We start from the raw sequence: 17,029 nt of genomic DNA on the forward strand, positions 1-17,029 counted from the left end.
TACCCAAAGCGGTCGCAGAACTTACTGCATTTGCTCATTACCAGAATGAGTACATGGCCTATACAACTGCACATCTTCAAGCCATGGATTCCATGATCAGAGGGTTGACCACTCAGCTTGGGATCGATGCCTCAACGTTTCCCGCTTCTTCGCAATGCCCTCTGCGTTTTCCATTTCATTATGCCACCCCAGCTCCTACCTTCCAAGCGCCTCCACCCGAATATGAAGAGGATGAGAATGATGCCCCTACCCAGCCTTGAACAAGGGGAATCTCTGTTTTGTTTTGCATTTTGTTTATTTTCATTTTATCATTTGCATCTGTTTTGTGTTTTGTGTTTCTAGAGCATTGAGGGCAATGCTTTAGATAAGTGTGTGTGTGGGGGGGGGGGGGGGTAGATTAGTTATGTTATGCATGGTTTATCATTCTGTTTTCATTCATATTTTTTTAGTTTAATTGCATATAGTTTGTGCTCATTTCATGTCATTGTGTTTAGTGTTTGTTTTGTGAGAATAAGTAGGATGATGATTGATAGCCTATGATGAGGAAGTTGTTAAAATTGTTTTTTTGAAAATTGTTGCTCTTGATTGGATATGAGAAACCGTAAGTTGAGTAGTGAATAATTTTAAGCACGCATGTTAAACCACTGAAATGTAGCGATGTATTGGATGATGTTTGTGTCTGTTGGACCATTGAACGACAATAGATGTTTGTTGATCTTGATAGTGTCTTTTGAGTTCCAATGATTTTTATCACATTGCATGTACGATCTTGGGCGCACCTATTAAAATTTTAATGAAAATTTTTTGTGAATAATTTAACTCCATCGGGGTTATGAACGATGGATTGAAATCCTAATCACTTTGTTCTTCACTAAAGTCTGCAGATTAAATGGGGTTAAGAATTTAAAAAATTTAAAATTTTGATTGAAATCCTAATCATTGAAATCCGAGCCTGGAAAGTGATTGAAATCCTAATCACTCTTCCATGGCTAAGTTTGCATGTTCAATGGCATTGTAGCTCCATCCGGGCTATAGACGAGGAGATTGAAATTCTAATCCTATCAAAGTTATAGCTAAGTTTGCCGGTAATTATTGGGGCTAAAACAAAACCGGGTGTAAAATCCAAAGGTGTGTAATTTATCTCAATATGGTCGTGTTTTTGTTTAGGAGTTGTCGGGATGAAGGAGAACTTGATTGTGATACTTGCATTGAATTTTCATAGGTCACTAAGCAGTCGTAGAATGGATTATTTTGAAGTTGCATGTAACTGGAATAACATGGCACACACACTCATTCACGCTTGACTGATGATGTACTATGAAAAATCGAGAGAATTCGAAATTTTGTTTTTTGTATGTTGGAACTTCTCTGAGGCTGTGATATTCATGATTTATCCTTGCTTATGTTTATGTTATGTTTGCATATTGCTTTTTCATGTCTTGCTCGAGGGCGAGCAAGGTTTAAGTATGGGGGAGTTGATAAGTGTATTTTGTATGCATATTTTTGTGTTGTTTTACTGTTGTTTCGCATGCATTTATATGTTAATGTTAATGTTTTTAATTAGTTTAAATTATATTTCATGCATTTGTCTGCATAATGTCTCTCCTGATTTATTTGTAGGTAATACACAAAAATTTGGAAGATTTTGGCAGATATTCTCTCGCTCAAGCGCATGTTTCTTCCGCTCGAGCAACACCAAGTAAAGAGAAAAAAATTCGCAGAGTTATGCTTGCTCGATCGCGTGTTCGTTACTCTCGAGCGAGGTGGAAAATCACAAGTGAGGCAGAAGTTGTCTCGCTCGAGCGGGTGATTCTTCCGCTCAAGCAAGACGGGCGTGCAGAATTTTTAAGTTTGGAAACTCTTGCTCGAGAAGGATCCTATTTTGTGGAGATTTGGAACATATAAATAGAATATTTTACCATCAGATGAGGGTTCCAGAACAAAGAGAGATCGCACAACACAGAGGCGGTGGCTACAGGCTTTGGGAGTGAAGATTTCATCTTTTCTTCTCTCTTCTCTTCTTTTGATTTTCAATTCATGATTAAAAACTTTGTTTGAATTATGATTTTGATTAGTGAGTAGTCATTTTATTACGATCAAGGCCACGTGATTGGACCGGATAAATCTATGTAGAAACCTTGGATGTTTGTTTGGAAATTTTCAGATTTGGTTTTATGGTTATTGGTTTTTGGATTTAATTTTTGTCTTGTGAATAATTTGACCAATTGTTTGCTTGCATGTTAATTGATTCCAAGTCGACAGAGGAGGAATTGATTTTGATCACTCCATAAATCAACACAAGGTTAAATGGACTAGAAATAGTATTCGATTTTATTGTGCGATTTTAGGTGCAAACTGAATTCTCACGATTCTTAAAGCAATCGAATTTGATTGAATTATGAAAGATTGATCCGTAAATATTTGAATATGTTTAATTGTTCTAGAAATAGACCTTTAAAAATGTTAGGAGAATTCACCGTAATTTAAGATTTAAATCCGAGTCCTGAATCGACTACATGTTACAAGATTTGTTCGGTACCTACGTGTGTCCTTGATCGAATTTTTCTCATATTTAAATTCAACTTTAAAATTATTTCTGTGTTTTACTTTAATTTGATTTTTAATTGAAATTTTATTTATTATCTAAACTCTTAAAAATCACTTTTATTCACTAGTATAGATTAAGTAGAAATAATCATATTTTGGTAATTACAAAATAATAGCCCATGTGGGTTCGACATATGGATTTTAATCTATATACTATTAATTGACCTGGTACGCTTGCCAGTAGATTTTTATCACACCGATTTTTGCGGTCACCCACAATAACCCTCTCATTCTCCTCCACTGCCTGGTCATGACTCAGTGCAAACACATGACTAGCAGCACGTGGTCGCAGAATAGATCCTCCCGCTGATTGCCTTGATGACCTCTGTTGAACGGTAGTCTGGAAACCAGAACCTGAACCCCCTGCTCCCCCAGCCTGTGGAAAATCCTTCTTAAGATGACCAATCTCTCCGCAATGAAAACAAGCTCTTGAAGATTTGCAACACCTGTCCGTCAGATGATTCTTGCCACAGTGGTCACACCTGCCTTTCTTCCAAAACCGCATCACACCACCCGATCCAGAGGAAGAAGTTGAAAAAGCACGCTTCTTAAAAGACTGAGCACGGGGACTCAAAGAACTTGCGGGTCGAGAAGACTGAAGTGACTTAGCTCGATTCCCACTGATCTTTGCTTGCCGACACCGGTTCATCAAACTCTCATAGGAGGTGGGATCATCACAAATCGTGACTCAGTAAAAAAATCTTCTGGTTCAGCCCCTGCAGGAAATTATCGTACTTCGCCTCAGAACTGGAGCCAATATGGGGAAAATATAAAAGGAGATCAATAAACTTCTGCTTGTACTCATCCACAGAAAAAAATCCATGTTTCATATTAATCAATTCAATGGCCTTCACCTGGCGAAGAGCTGGAGAAAAATACAGTTGACAGAACAATCTACAAAAATCTGGCCACCAAACATGTCCATGCTTCTCAAGCACTGGTGTAGATGCAGACTTCCACCACTTACGAGCGCATCCCTCCAACAGAAAAGTGGCTACCTCCATCTTCTGATCTTCGGAGCATTTAAAAGCATGGAAACAATTCTCTATACGCTCAATCCAGTCTTCTGCTACCTCGGGTGTCTCGCCTCCTAATAAAGGCTTCGGGCCTATCTGCACGAATCTATGAAGCTCGAAACGACGCTTGCCTTCTTGATGATGACGATGTGCACGGGGATGTCTAGGAGCATCAACATCTCCCCAGCGGCCAACACTACCCTGAATCTCCTCGTCTCTATCGACCATCTAAAAATACCAGTGTTCTAAAAGGCGCCGCCTAGGCGCTAGGCGGATGCCCACCGCCTCGCTTTCTTGCTAGGCTGGCAGAAATCCGCCTAGGTGGGCAGAAATCTGCCTAGGCGATTACTATTTTTTATAAAAAAAATTAAAAATAAAAAACTAAAAGAGAGATACGCAACGCGAGAAACAAAAAACAGAAAGAAAGAAGAAGCGCAGAAAATAAAGTAAAACAAAAAATTAAATCTTATATTACGTAACGAAGACTAGATATCTATTAATATCTATGTTGTTGTTGTTGTTATTAATATTATTATTAAAATTTTATAAGAGTTTGGTTAAAAAAACTAAAAAACATAAGATATAAAAATTATATTTTATAATAAACTCATGAATATTCCAAGTTATTTATTATTTAGGTTTAAAAAAAAAACTGCCTAGGCTGCTAGGCGCTAGGCAGTGGGTTATCGCCCGCCTACCGCCTAGCTCTTTTTAGAACATTGAAAAATTCAACGCTCATCAAAACCCAAAGAGCCAAAACTAATTTCCAGAATTATCTTAAGCATGCTCTGATACCATAAATGTAATGATCCGCTCCGTGATCACCTAATAATTAAAAAATTAATCATGCAATAATTCCTAGTCAAACATAATCAGATAATTAATAGCGGAAACTAAATTAAAGTTGTACATCCCAAAATAAAGAGATCTGTAATATTAAGTTAATACAACCATATCGAATAAAATATTCCCAAAACCAAAAACCCTGAAAACGATACACAACACCGTGACGGTAAACTCCTTATGCTAATTACCTTGCCATCTAGGATATCCCAGCATCTCCTGCGCTATCCAACCTGAGGCATGCCCCATCGAATAGGATGTCCAATAATCACATAAATACACGATGTGAGCGAACTACGTTCAGTACGAGAGTATGTGTGATGTCCCGTATTTTAAACATTGAATGAAAATAGTTGCGAAAAAAATGGGAAATTTTTTCAAAACTTTAAACAATGCAGGGGATGCATATAAAACTCGTGACTCAACGTTCACGAAGTCTAAGAAACACCGATGCAACCCTACAACAAAGACCATCTAAAATACGGCACGTCAAAACCTACTACTAACATTTAAATGGGATAAGGGAATGTGAGTTTAATTGATTAACTATACACATAAAATATATTTGAAAGTAAACTAAGAACTCACACAACGATGTCAAGTTGAATTAACATTTAGAAGATACATATTTGAAATTCTCAAACTCAATAAAAAGACTTACAATAAAATAATCAAATCTTAAATCTTTAAAAGTTGAACATAAATAATTAAACAACAATATAACATAAATATAGGAAAATATTTAAACTTTAAAAACATCAAAACTATGAAACTGTCATGCCATGCAATGCCTTTTCCACTTGCCTTCAGCCGATCTACCAAAGCTTTTAAATCAAATATGCTAATCCAACTGCATCATTCAACTATAGTGAGTCTAAAAACTCAGCAGGATTAAAAACATGCATACGATATCATCATGGTTTCAAAATAATTTAAACTTAAAAGAACATGCGCATACATAATATGATACCTTGAACTTGAAAAACAACTTTAAACTTAAAATCTTAAACATGATCTTAAAAACTCATAAAAGATGCAAGGAACTTAATCATGGACACCTACATACATAACTATAAAATCTTGGAATAACTTCATGCATGTCTGAAAAACATTACTCTTTAACATATGCACTTAAAACCTCATGAAAATCATGAACTTGACAATACCACATAACAGAACATAATCATAAAAGCTTAACATTTGGATGACGAATTATGCAAAATTGTGGCAACCGTCTGATAGGCCTTGATCTCATCATTCATGTTGATCAACAAGTAATTGGAAAGGCCCCTTCGGAGCTTATCCCGAAGTGCTAGTCCGTGTCTTTTCGTCGCTTAACTCATAATTGGAAAGGCCTCTCCGGAGTTTATCCCAAAGTGTCAGTCCCGTAGATTTGGAAAGGTCTCTCCGGCGCCCATCTCGAAGTACCAATCCCGTATTTGACACCACAAAGACACATAAGACATCAAAAGTATTTTACATGATTCATCGAATCATGTCATCATGCTTCATCTTACATCATTCATCACACCATTTCATCATCTTATCATCGTATCATCATAACATATCATTAATTAGGAATCATCATTGAAACATCGTAATTTCCGTCTTAAATTTCATTTCATGACCATAAAACTTTACTCGATAACTTCATACATGTCATAGATGATATAAATCATACTTTCATATTGAACATAGGTTTCAAAAATGAAACTTAGACATGTACATGCATCACATAATGTAATCGGTCCACGTAAGTCGTTACGTACGTCCCAGACATTCTAATTTGAAAATTTTTACATGGAAACTCTTAAAATTATTTAAAATACCTTAAAATATCATAAACATGAATTTAGGACTTAAAAGCATGCAAGGAAGAATTTTGGGACAGAAGGTTTCTCGCTTGGGTGGAAGAAAATTCCCGCTCGCTAGAGTACAAATTATTCTGACTCAAACTCTATGTTACTTTCATATTTTGTAAAAGTGGTCAAAATCAAAGTTGTAGCACTTTGTCTTATATTTGAAATTCCACTGGTTTCACCGCAATTGAAGTTTTCAGTAAAGCGTTATGCTAATTCTACCAAAATGCGTCAGTGCAGAAATTTGTTAAACCACACAGACCACCACACGGACCCTGTGCCTAGGTCTGTTCCTAGGTCTGTATATTAAAATTCTGGACGCCGAAGGCACGCGGACTCTTGCAAGATGGGGATTCCAGGGTCCGTGCCCCCGCGTTTTTCTACGAAAATGAAAGACACTTTGCTATATATGTGATTTTTCCCTCTTCCTAAGGATTCTAAACATCATAAACTTGGATATAGATCAAAACCAAACTCAAAAACACATGATATACATCAAACGATTCCATTAAAAAGTCTCGTTTTCAAATATTTGTCCCAAGTTATAAACCAACACATACACACACTTCAAAATACCTCCAAAGCTCATTCAATCTCATAAAACTCAAGATATAAACTTCCAAGATGTCTGTAACTCATCACGATTCACGATCTAACAACATACCATCAAAATCATGCATAAAAAATGGCATAACCATTGCTTTTTCATACTAAAAATACATATATCTTGAATGGTGGTTTCAAAATATTTAAAAACTTGCACTTGCCTTGAAATGGAGATGGAGTTGATCCGGAGTCTTGGAAACGAGCTAAACACGCAAAAAAATGAGATTTGGAACTTTGGCTTACAAAAATCTTGAAGAACCGTGAAGATTCAAGAAAGAAACAAGAAGGAGAAGATGAGAGAATAGAGAGAAGGGGAAGGAGGCGTGTAGGAGGGAGCATGGGGAAGACAAAACATTAAAGTGGTGGGGAGAATGGTGGTTACGTGGGGTTGTAGGAGAAATAATTTCAAAACACGTATTGACTATTAAAACGCAGTACAAATGACGCATCTCGACTCGGACTGATGAAAACTACCTTCTTCTACTCGTATGTTATAAACATATCAATAGCATACTTAAAATACTCGTTAAAATATACTCTATCACCTCGTTTCGTAGGTTTGTCTCGTCCCACGAGTCCAAAATCAAACTCGACCTGAAATCATTAACTTAATAAAGAACGTTAAAATAAAATATGCGTAAACATGAAATAATATAGAGTAATAATAATTTAAAATATTTAAATAATATAAATATGAAATCATTTAACACAACTTATAAAACCATTTAATTGAGAATAACCTTTAAATCATAATAAATAAAATAAAATAAAATAACTTAAAATCCATTAAAAAGTTTTTTAATAAATCATGAATTGATTTATGAACTTTTCGGGTATTACAATATTAGTATACAATATTATATGTGCATGAATGCAAGTGTACGGGTTACCAAGACTTGAAGTCAAAAATCTCTGGTCAAAAACATACTCGAGTCTTGGTATGTAGCACTCTGCGCCGTCGCAACAGGAGGTGGCTCACATACCCAACAGTGTATATAGGTGACCTGATCACGAATCTACGTGTCCAACCATCCACTAACAGGATAGGGTGAAAACCCTACTACGGGATATTACAATGATACATTCTCAAGATGATCATGCATGAAGCATAATAACGTGACATAATACATGCAGATAAAAGCATGCCATATAAATAATTCAACACATAATACATGCATACTCAGTCAGAGTATCACGAAGAGTACTTTCGTACCTTAATAATGCTAGGCAAGCTACCAGCTCTACTGTCCAAGCCTATAATCACAAGATTACTATTTCACTAAACAGCTTCTAAAAGCCCTAAATAAGCTAATAGATACTCCCAAACTATTTATAAAATCTAAGGTATATCTTCATCCGTCGTCAGCCCTTTGATGTCGAATGCCCAAGAACTTGGTCACAACTTCACTACGACTTCTGAATGCCTCGCCAAAGCCCCGCCCCTTGCCAAATATGGCTGGAAAGCCCCTAAACTAACCAAGAAACGAGAGGGAAAATTTGTGAATTGGCAAGCTAAAAGTGAGCCTCGGATGCACTATTTATAGACAGAGTTCGGAAGCTCCAAACTCGCATTCCAGCCACATCGCAGAAATGCAACGATCGGAAGCTCCAAACCCACCTTCGGACGTTCCGATCTCCTGTGTTTCCAAGCAAGTTGACACGTCGATAATGCGCATGGCCTAATTACGATCGGAAGCTCCGATCATACTTCAGACGTTCCAATCTCCCCAGAGCTTCCGAACTCCTTCGCCCCTTCCGATCACTTCGAACCGTCCGATCTCTACAGGGCTTGGGTTCGGACCTTCCGAACCACCCGAGCCCAAATAAGCCCATTTACTACTTTTGGACATTCTGGATCCGATTTCTTGGTGCATTTGACATAATTAAAATATCTTAATCATGTTTTACTTGATCTAAACACATGTATTCAATTTAATCTTGTAAAAATAGAATCGGGTCACTACAAATATTTTCTAAATTTTCTGCGGAGGCTTATGAGATGCTTGAGCATATGACGATTAATATCTATCAGTGGCCGAGTGAGATATCTGTGATAAGAAAACCTACTTTAATTTATGAAGTTGGTGCATTCACGGCTTTGACTGCTCAAATGGCTGTTATTTCTACACAGATGGCTGCGCTGAACAAAAGGAATCAAGTTTCTACTAAGACGGCATCGTTGGATACTGCACTTAATTCTATTGATGGATTTGAAATGTGGAGCAAGCTCAGTATGTGAACAACCGCAATTTTAATGACTATCGAGGTAATCATGTACCCAATCCATATCATCCTAGTTTGCACAATAATGAGAAATTTTCATATGCAAATAATAATAATTTGTTGAATCCTCCACTTTGGTTCAATACTCAAGGGGGAGACCATCTTTGGAGGATTTGGTTGGTAATTTTATAGCCGAGTCAACAAAAATATTTGAGAGGAATGAGAATAGGCTGTTGGAAAACGTATTCAGATCAATTAAGAATTGATACCCGGTGCAACGGAAGTTTAAAATATATGTGGAACGATTTCATATCATGGGTATCAAAACTTTACGATTAAATTATGTTGCAAGTAAAATAATAATAATCACAATTAATAATATTTTACCTCTTCAAGCAACGACTTGATTATGGACACCAACATAATTTAATCTGCTCTTCTTGTATATCTCGGGAACCGATGGCTTCACGATCAATCTCTGGAATAAGGTCCACGAACAGAAAACAGAAACCCTCTGATTGATTTCACTAGAAATCAATCAGATGTTTATCGAAGAGAATAAACAGATTTGATCTGTTAATTCGGAATGTAATTTTTCACAAAAATCACAGACCGAATTTTCTCAAAAGGGACAGAGGATTTTCAAAAATCCCCTTAAATTATTTTGTATGAATTTCAAAAAATGCTAGATGAATTCTCCATGATTTTCGAAAACTACATACTTATTTATAGATAATTTCTAGACTAGATTAAGTTATAATTGTATTAGGACTCTAACTCATTAGGGCCCACAATCCATAACTTAAGCCCAACAAGCCAAGCCCGTTGTTATAGAAATTAATATAAAATTCATCATGACTCCGATTGATAAACCAATTTTACCAATGTGCACAGGAACCATTTCTGCACCTTTTAAAGTCAAGATAATTTTTCTGAATCCAAATTCAGTGATTTCCAAAAATGCCCATCCCTATGTCATTTTAGGAAATTCCACTCCCTTTTAGTTAAGAAGTACAACTTCTCTTTCATTAAATTTAACTCTTTAAATTTAACTATCTCAACGGGATTTAGTAATCCATTACTTGTGTGACCCTCAATGGTTCAGGGATACAGCTAGCCGTGGGCTCACAACTCCTTGTGACTCGGAACAACAATTTCCAACTTGCCCAACGAATCATGGTAAGAGCGTCTAGCAACATCGCCCCATGATTCCCTAGGTATCACTGATACTGCCTGCAAGAACCAGTAGATTTTGGTTAGCGTACAGTACGGTCCCTTCATCCATATATCCCGATCGAATCAACAACCATTGGTACATCGAGAGTCGTTCGAGATTCGATAACTATGCATTACATCTTGGAGATCAAATAGTGACATCGCATGTGTTACTAGGAAAATCGAGTAACCTAAAACACATCATGTACTCTGTCCAGAGATTCGTCACACTAATATCTCCTCAGATCGCATAGGATATCCACACTCGCAAGTATGTGGTGAATCCTTGACAACAAAGCATCGACTCCTATATGTGTCGTAACTGTACCCAATCCCGACACCTGATGACCCCAATAGAGTCGGTAAACGAGTCAAAGTACAGTACTAGCATATAGAGTCTCAATGATGTTTGAAGTAGTAAGGACTAATGGTGTACAACCAAAACCGCGGACTTTATCCACTCGATAAGTGATAACCACTTGGAAAGTCCGAATAGGATAGTTCGATCATTCATCATATGAATATCCATGTGCATGCTTTGAACATCTCCATGTCCATTACCAATGAAACGTGGTACTTGGCATCACAAATGCTAGTCTCAATCTCGAGCAATCCTTATCCTTATTAGCGGACGGCTCAATTGACTAGGAACTGTTTAGAATATACAGTGACTATAAGATGTGTTTCATAATAGTGATCTCTCTTTATTCACTATATCATCTTACTTACACTATAGTATATTCAAGGTCTTTATCAAAACATCAATAGTATATCACAATATAACAATATGAAGAAAGACAAAGAAAATGCCATTAATGAATGTAAATTATATTAAACAAAGATTGTTTATACATAGAGTCACAAAAGCCCTTAGCCACAAGTTGGCTAACCGGGCACCCACTCTTTCATAGGCTTGATAAGACACACATGACCAATATGGGGGCTTCTTTGAAAAATCTTGAGATTCAAATTGGTCAACTTGCGAATACCTTGACTAATCAGCAGAGAGGGGCGTTTCCTAACAATACTGAGGTGAACCCAATAGAGCATTGAAAGGTCATTACTTTGAAAAGTGGAAAGGAAGTTGGAATTGTGAATCCAACAGTGGAAGAAACTGAGGTTGAATCAGAGCAAACAAGGATAGATGATATTAGTGAACCTGCAATTGTGTATGAGAAAATGCCTGTGCCAAAACCAGTTTTATCGTATCCTTGGCGGTTCAAGAAAAAAGCGTTGTATGAACAATTTTCTAAGTTTCTTAATATCTTCAAGAAAATTCATATAAACATTCCATTCACTGATGCTTTGGAACATATGCCCAACTATGCAAAATTCTTGAAAGAGGTTGTAGTAGCCCGTACCCAGTTTTAGTAAGTAATTGCTAATTAAACCGATAAACTGGATTAAGAAGACTTCTAATGGATTAACGGAGCCCGGGATTAGACCCAGGATGATCAGAAATGGTCACGAGGGTCAGGAAGAATGGAAGCAACGTTCTAGGAATGGATGCAACGTTCGTGCCATCAAAAATGCATCACTGCTTACGTACTTGATGTGACAATGGCACCATCAAAAGCAACGATGGTGAACGGACGCAACGTTGAGGAACGGACGTTCCGTTCGTGGTCTATAAATAGAGTGTTGGAGAACGCGGCGATCAGATCAATCAGAATTGATACCCGGTGCAGCGGAAGTTTAAAAATTTTATATAGAACGATTCCATAATGGGTATCAAAACTTAACGATTAAATTGTGTGTGTAAAAATTAAATAACAATTATAAATTTTTACCTCCAATCTTGAATCGAGATTATGGACACCAACAGATTGCTCTGCTCTTGTTGTATATCCCTGGAACTGATGGACGAACTGTTCTTCAATCAGGTCCACGAACGGATAATTAATCCCTCTGATAGATTGCACTAGAAAATCTATAAGAAGTTTCTACGAAGAGAATTAACGAATTTGATCCGTTAAACCAGACTGTAATTCAAAATTCACAGGCTGGATTTTCCCGAGTAGAGAGGGAGGGGGTCGGCCACTTTAGAGAGAAAATAACTAGGTTTTCAAAAATTGTGACCTGTTGTGTGTAATTTCTGTACTGCAATAACTTATTTATAATGTAGGCCGCTAACAGCTTAGGGCCCATTAGTCATAAGTTCAAGCCCGACAAGCAAAGCCCGCATGTTCAGAAATTAATATAAAATTCATCATGACTCCGATTGATAAACCGATTTCACCAATGTGCACAAAACCATTTCTACACCTTTTAAAGTCAAGATAAATTTTTCTGAATCCGAATTCAGTGATTTCCAAAAATGCCCATCCTTATGTCATTTTAGGAAATCTTACTCCTCTACTCTTAAATAAGAAGTCCAACTTTTTTGTTCATTAAATTTAACTCTTTAAATTTAACTATCTCAACGGGGATTAAAAATCCATTACTCTGTGTGACCCTCAATGGTTCAGGGATACAGCTAGCCGTGGGCTCACAAATCCTTGTGACTCGGAACAATAATTTCCGACTTGCCCATCGAATCATGGTAAGAGCGCCTAGCAACATCGCCCCATGATTCCCTAGGTATCACTGATAGTGCCTGCAAGAACCAATAGATTTTGGTTAGCGTACAGTACGGTCCCTTCATCCATATATCCTGATCGAATCAACAACCATTGGTAAATCGAGAGTCGTTCGAGATTCGATAACTATGCAATACATCTTGAAGATCAAATAGTGACATCGCATGTGTTACTAAGAAACCATTTCTTAAAACACATCATGTACTCTGGCCAGAGATTCGTCACACTAATATCTCCTCAGATCGCATAGGATATCCACACTCGCAAGTATGTGGTGAATCCTTGACAACAAAGCATCGACTCCTATATGTGTTGTAACTGTACCCAATCCCGACACCTGATGACCCCAATAGAGTCGGTAAACGAGTCAAAGCACAGTACTAGCATATAGAGTCTCAATGATGTTTCAAGTAGTAAGGACTAATGGTGTACAACCAAAACCGCGGACTTTATCCACTCGATAAGTGATAACCACTTGGAAAGTTCGGATAGGGTAGTTCGATCATTCATCATATGAATATCCATTTGCATGCTTCGAACATCTCTATGTTCCCTACCAATGAAACGTGGTACTCTGCATCGCAAATGCTAGTCTCAAACTCGAGCGATCCTTATCCTTATTATCGGATGGCTCAATCGACTAGGAACAGTTTAGAATATACAGTGACTATAAGATGTGTTTCATGATAGACATCCCCATGTACTACGACATCTTACATACACTATAGTATATTCAAGGTCTTTATCAAAACAACAATAGTATATCACAATATAACAATATGAAGAAAGATAAAGTCATTGCCATTAATAAAAGTGTAAATTATATTAAACAAAAAATTGTTTATACAAAGAGTCATCAAAGCCCTTAGCCACAAGTTGGCTCACCGGGCACCCACTCTTTCAATCTCCCACTTGCCCTAAAGCCAACTAGTCATACTACGTAGACCCATTGGTTCGCGATGTTTGTCAATTAATGGTCCTGGCAAGGGCTTAGTAAGTGGATCAGCGATATTGTCTACAGAGGCCACTCTTTCGACAGTGATGTCTCCTCTTTCCACAATCTCCCGGATGATGTGGTATTTCCTCAGTATGTGTTTGGATCTTTGATGAGACCTTGGTTCCTTTGCCTGAGCAATGGCACCCGTGTTGTCACAGTACACCGGGACTGGACCAACAGCTTCAGGAATGACGCCCAACTCTTGGACGAAATTCCTCATCCAAACGGCCTCTTTAGCAGCAGCTGATGCTGCAATGTATTCTGCCTCAGTGGTGGAATCCGCTGTGGTGTCCTGCTTGGAACTCTTCCAAGAGACAGCACCGCCATTGAGCATGAACACAAATCCAGAGGTTGACTTCGAGTCATCCACGTCACTTTGGAAGTTAGAGTCGGTATAGCCTTCCAATTTTAGTTCTCTTCCTCCATATACCATGAACATATTCTTAGTCCTTCGTAAGTACTTAAGAATGTCCTTCACGGTTTTCCAATGCATTTGACCGGGATTAGCTTGATATCTGCTCGTGACACTCAGAGCAAATGCTACATCTGGTCTGGTAGATATCATCCCATACATGATACTACCTATGGCTGACGCATATGGTACATGTGTCATTTTATCTATCTCTTCATCAGTCTTGGGACACATAGACTTGGATAGAGAAACTCCATGACACATGGGTAGATGTCCTCTCTTGGACCCATCCATTGAAAACCGTTTCAATATGGTGTCGATGTAGGTTGATTGAGTGAGTCCTATCATTCTCTTAGATCTATATCTATAGATCTGTATCCCTAGAATATAGGATGCCTCACCCAAATCCTTCATCGAGAATCTACCTGATAACCATATCTTTGTTGACTGCAACATCCCTACGTCATTTCCAATGAGTAGGATGTCATCAACATAAAGTACTAAGAATGTCACAGCATCCTTAACTACTTTCTTGTACACGCATGGTTCCTCCGGGTTCTTGATGAAACCAAAATCCTTTATTGTTTCATCAAATTTCTGGTTCCAACTTCTTGATGCTTATTTTAGACCATAAATTGATCTCTGAAGCTTGCATACCTTATGCTCGCTTCCCATGGATGTGTATCCCTCAGGCTGCGTCATATAGATTTCTTCCTTAATGTCTCCATTAAGAAAATCAGTCTTCACATCCATTTGCCATATCTCATAGTCATACCAAGCAGCTATGGCAATAAGGATTCTTATGGACTTGAACATTGCAACTGGTGAAAAGGTTTCATCATAGTCAACTCCTTGTCTTTGAGTATAACCTTTCGCCACCAATCGCGCTTTGTAGGTCAATACCTTACCATCAGGCCCAAGCTTTCTCTTGTAGATCCATTTACACCCTATTGGAACAATTCCATCGGGAGGATCTACTAAAGACCAAACTTGGTTTGTATGCATCGAATCTATTTCCGACTGCATAGCTTCAAGCCATAAATTTGAATCCGCATCAGAAATTGCTTCTTTGAAGTTTCTTGGATCACATCCAACGTCGGGTTCATCTTGATCCCCTTCAAGAAGAAGACCATATCGAATAGGAGGTCTAGAAGTCCTCTCGGATTTTCTAGGTATAGGCGTGTCTATCAATGGTTCCTGAGGTGTAGGATCATTATTTTGTATTTCGGGTTCTTCTCTAATTTCTTCGAGTTCCATCATCTCGCCTTTCTTATCCAATAAGAACTCCTTCTCCAAGAAGGTGGCATTCCTTGAAACAAACACCTTTGTTTCAGCAGGATAATAGAAATAATATCCGATTGAATTCTTTGGATACCCTACAAAATAACATAAGGTGGATCGACTATCCAACTTATCTCCCACTGTCTGCTTCACGTAAGCAGGACATCCCCAAATCCTCAAGTACGAATACTTAGGAGCTTTGCCATTCCATAACTCGTATGGTGTTTTGTCCACTGCTTTAGTGTGGATGTTGTTCAACAAAAATACCGCCGTTTCAAGCGCATAGCCCCAAAACGAAGGTGGAAGCTCAGTGAAGCTCATCATGGATCAAACCATGTACAAAAAAGTTCGATTACGACGCTCCGATACACCATTCAGCTGTGGTGTCATAGGAGGAGTCCACTGAGAGAGAATCCCATTCTCTTTTAGATAGTCCAAAAACTCGGTACTTAAGTATTCTCCACCTCGATCCGATCGAAGTGCTTTAATACTTTTACCTAGCTTGTTTTCTACTTCAGCCTTGAATTCTTTGAACTTTTCAAATGCTTCAGACTTATATTTCATTAAATATAAATACCCATACCTAGAATAATCATCAGTAAAGGTAATGAAGTAGGTGTGGCCATATTGAGTACCAACTCTAAATGGACCACAAACATCTGTATGGATCAAATCCAACAGATTTTGTCTACGCTCAGGTTTCCCCTTAAAAGGAGATTTAGTCATTTTTCCTTTTAGGCAGGATTCACAAGTAGGTAGAGAGTTAATATCAGACATATCAAACATGCCCTCTCCCACTAGCTTGTTCATCCTCTTTGAGGAAATATGACCTAGCCTAGCGTGTCAAAGGTTTGCCGGGTTTTGACTATCGATTTTCCTTTTGTTTGTTGTTGCCGGTTTATCAACATAATTTATTGGAACGTCTTTTAATTTTAAGTTATATAGATCGTTTTCAAGTTGTCCATTTCCAATCAAACATTCATTCTTGTAAATATTGCAAATCCCATTCACAAAATTGCAAGAATAACCATTTCTATCAAGCATAGAAACAGAAATAATGTTTTTAATCAAATCTGGAACAAATAAAACATCTCTTAAAAGTAACTTAAAACCGTTCTGCAAAATTAAATAAACATCTCCCACAGCTTTAGCTTCAACTCTGGAACCATTTCCGAGCCTTAGCTGGGTCTCACCCATTCTAAGCCTGCGACTTCTTGTCATCACCTGCAAATCATTGCAAATGTGAGATCCACATCCGGTATCCAATACCCAAGAAGTAGTATTAAGTGAAACATTTATTTCAATATAGAACATACCCTTCGCAGTTCGCAACTGCTCTAGATATTCCTTGCAGTAACGCTTCCAATGACCGGGCTTCTTGCAGTAATGGC

The 17,029-nt window shown here is 37.7% G+C and overlaps 1 protein-coding gene across 1 annotated transcript; it reads right to left on the bottom strand.

Annotated features, from left to right (window-relative positions):
- Positions 1–3,281: 3,281 nt before the first annotated feature.
- Positions 3,282–3,851, bottom strand: LOC140861078 (uncharacterized). Its single transcript, XM_073264080.1, has one exon. The coding sequence runs from the start codon at positions 3,849–3,851 to the stop codon at positions 3,282–3,284; it is 570 nt and encodes a 189-aa protein (XP_073120181.1).
- Positions 3,852–17,029: the final 13,178 nt, after the last annotated feature.

Source organism: Henckelia pumila, chromosome 4 (assembly GCF_033568475.1).
Source record: "Henckelia pumila isolate YLH828 chromosome 4, ASM3356847v2, whole genome shotgun sequence".
In the NCBI taxonomy this organism is placed as follows: Eukaryota; Viridiplantae; Streptophyta; class Magnoliopsida; order Lamiales; family Gesneriaceae; genus Henckelia; species Henckelia pumila.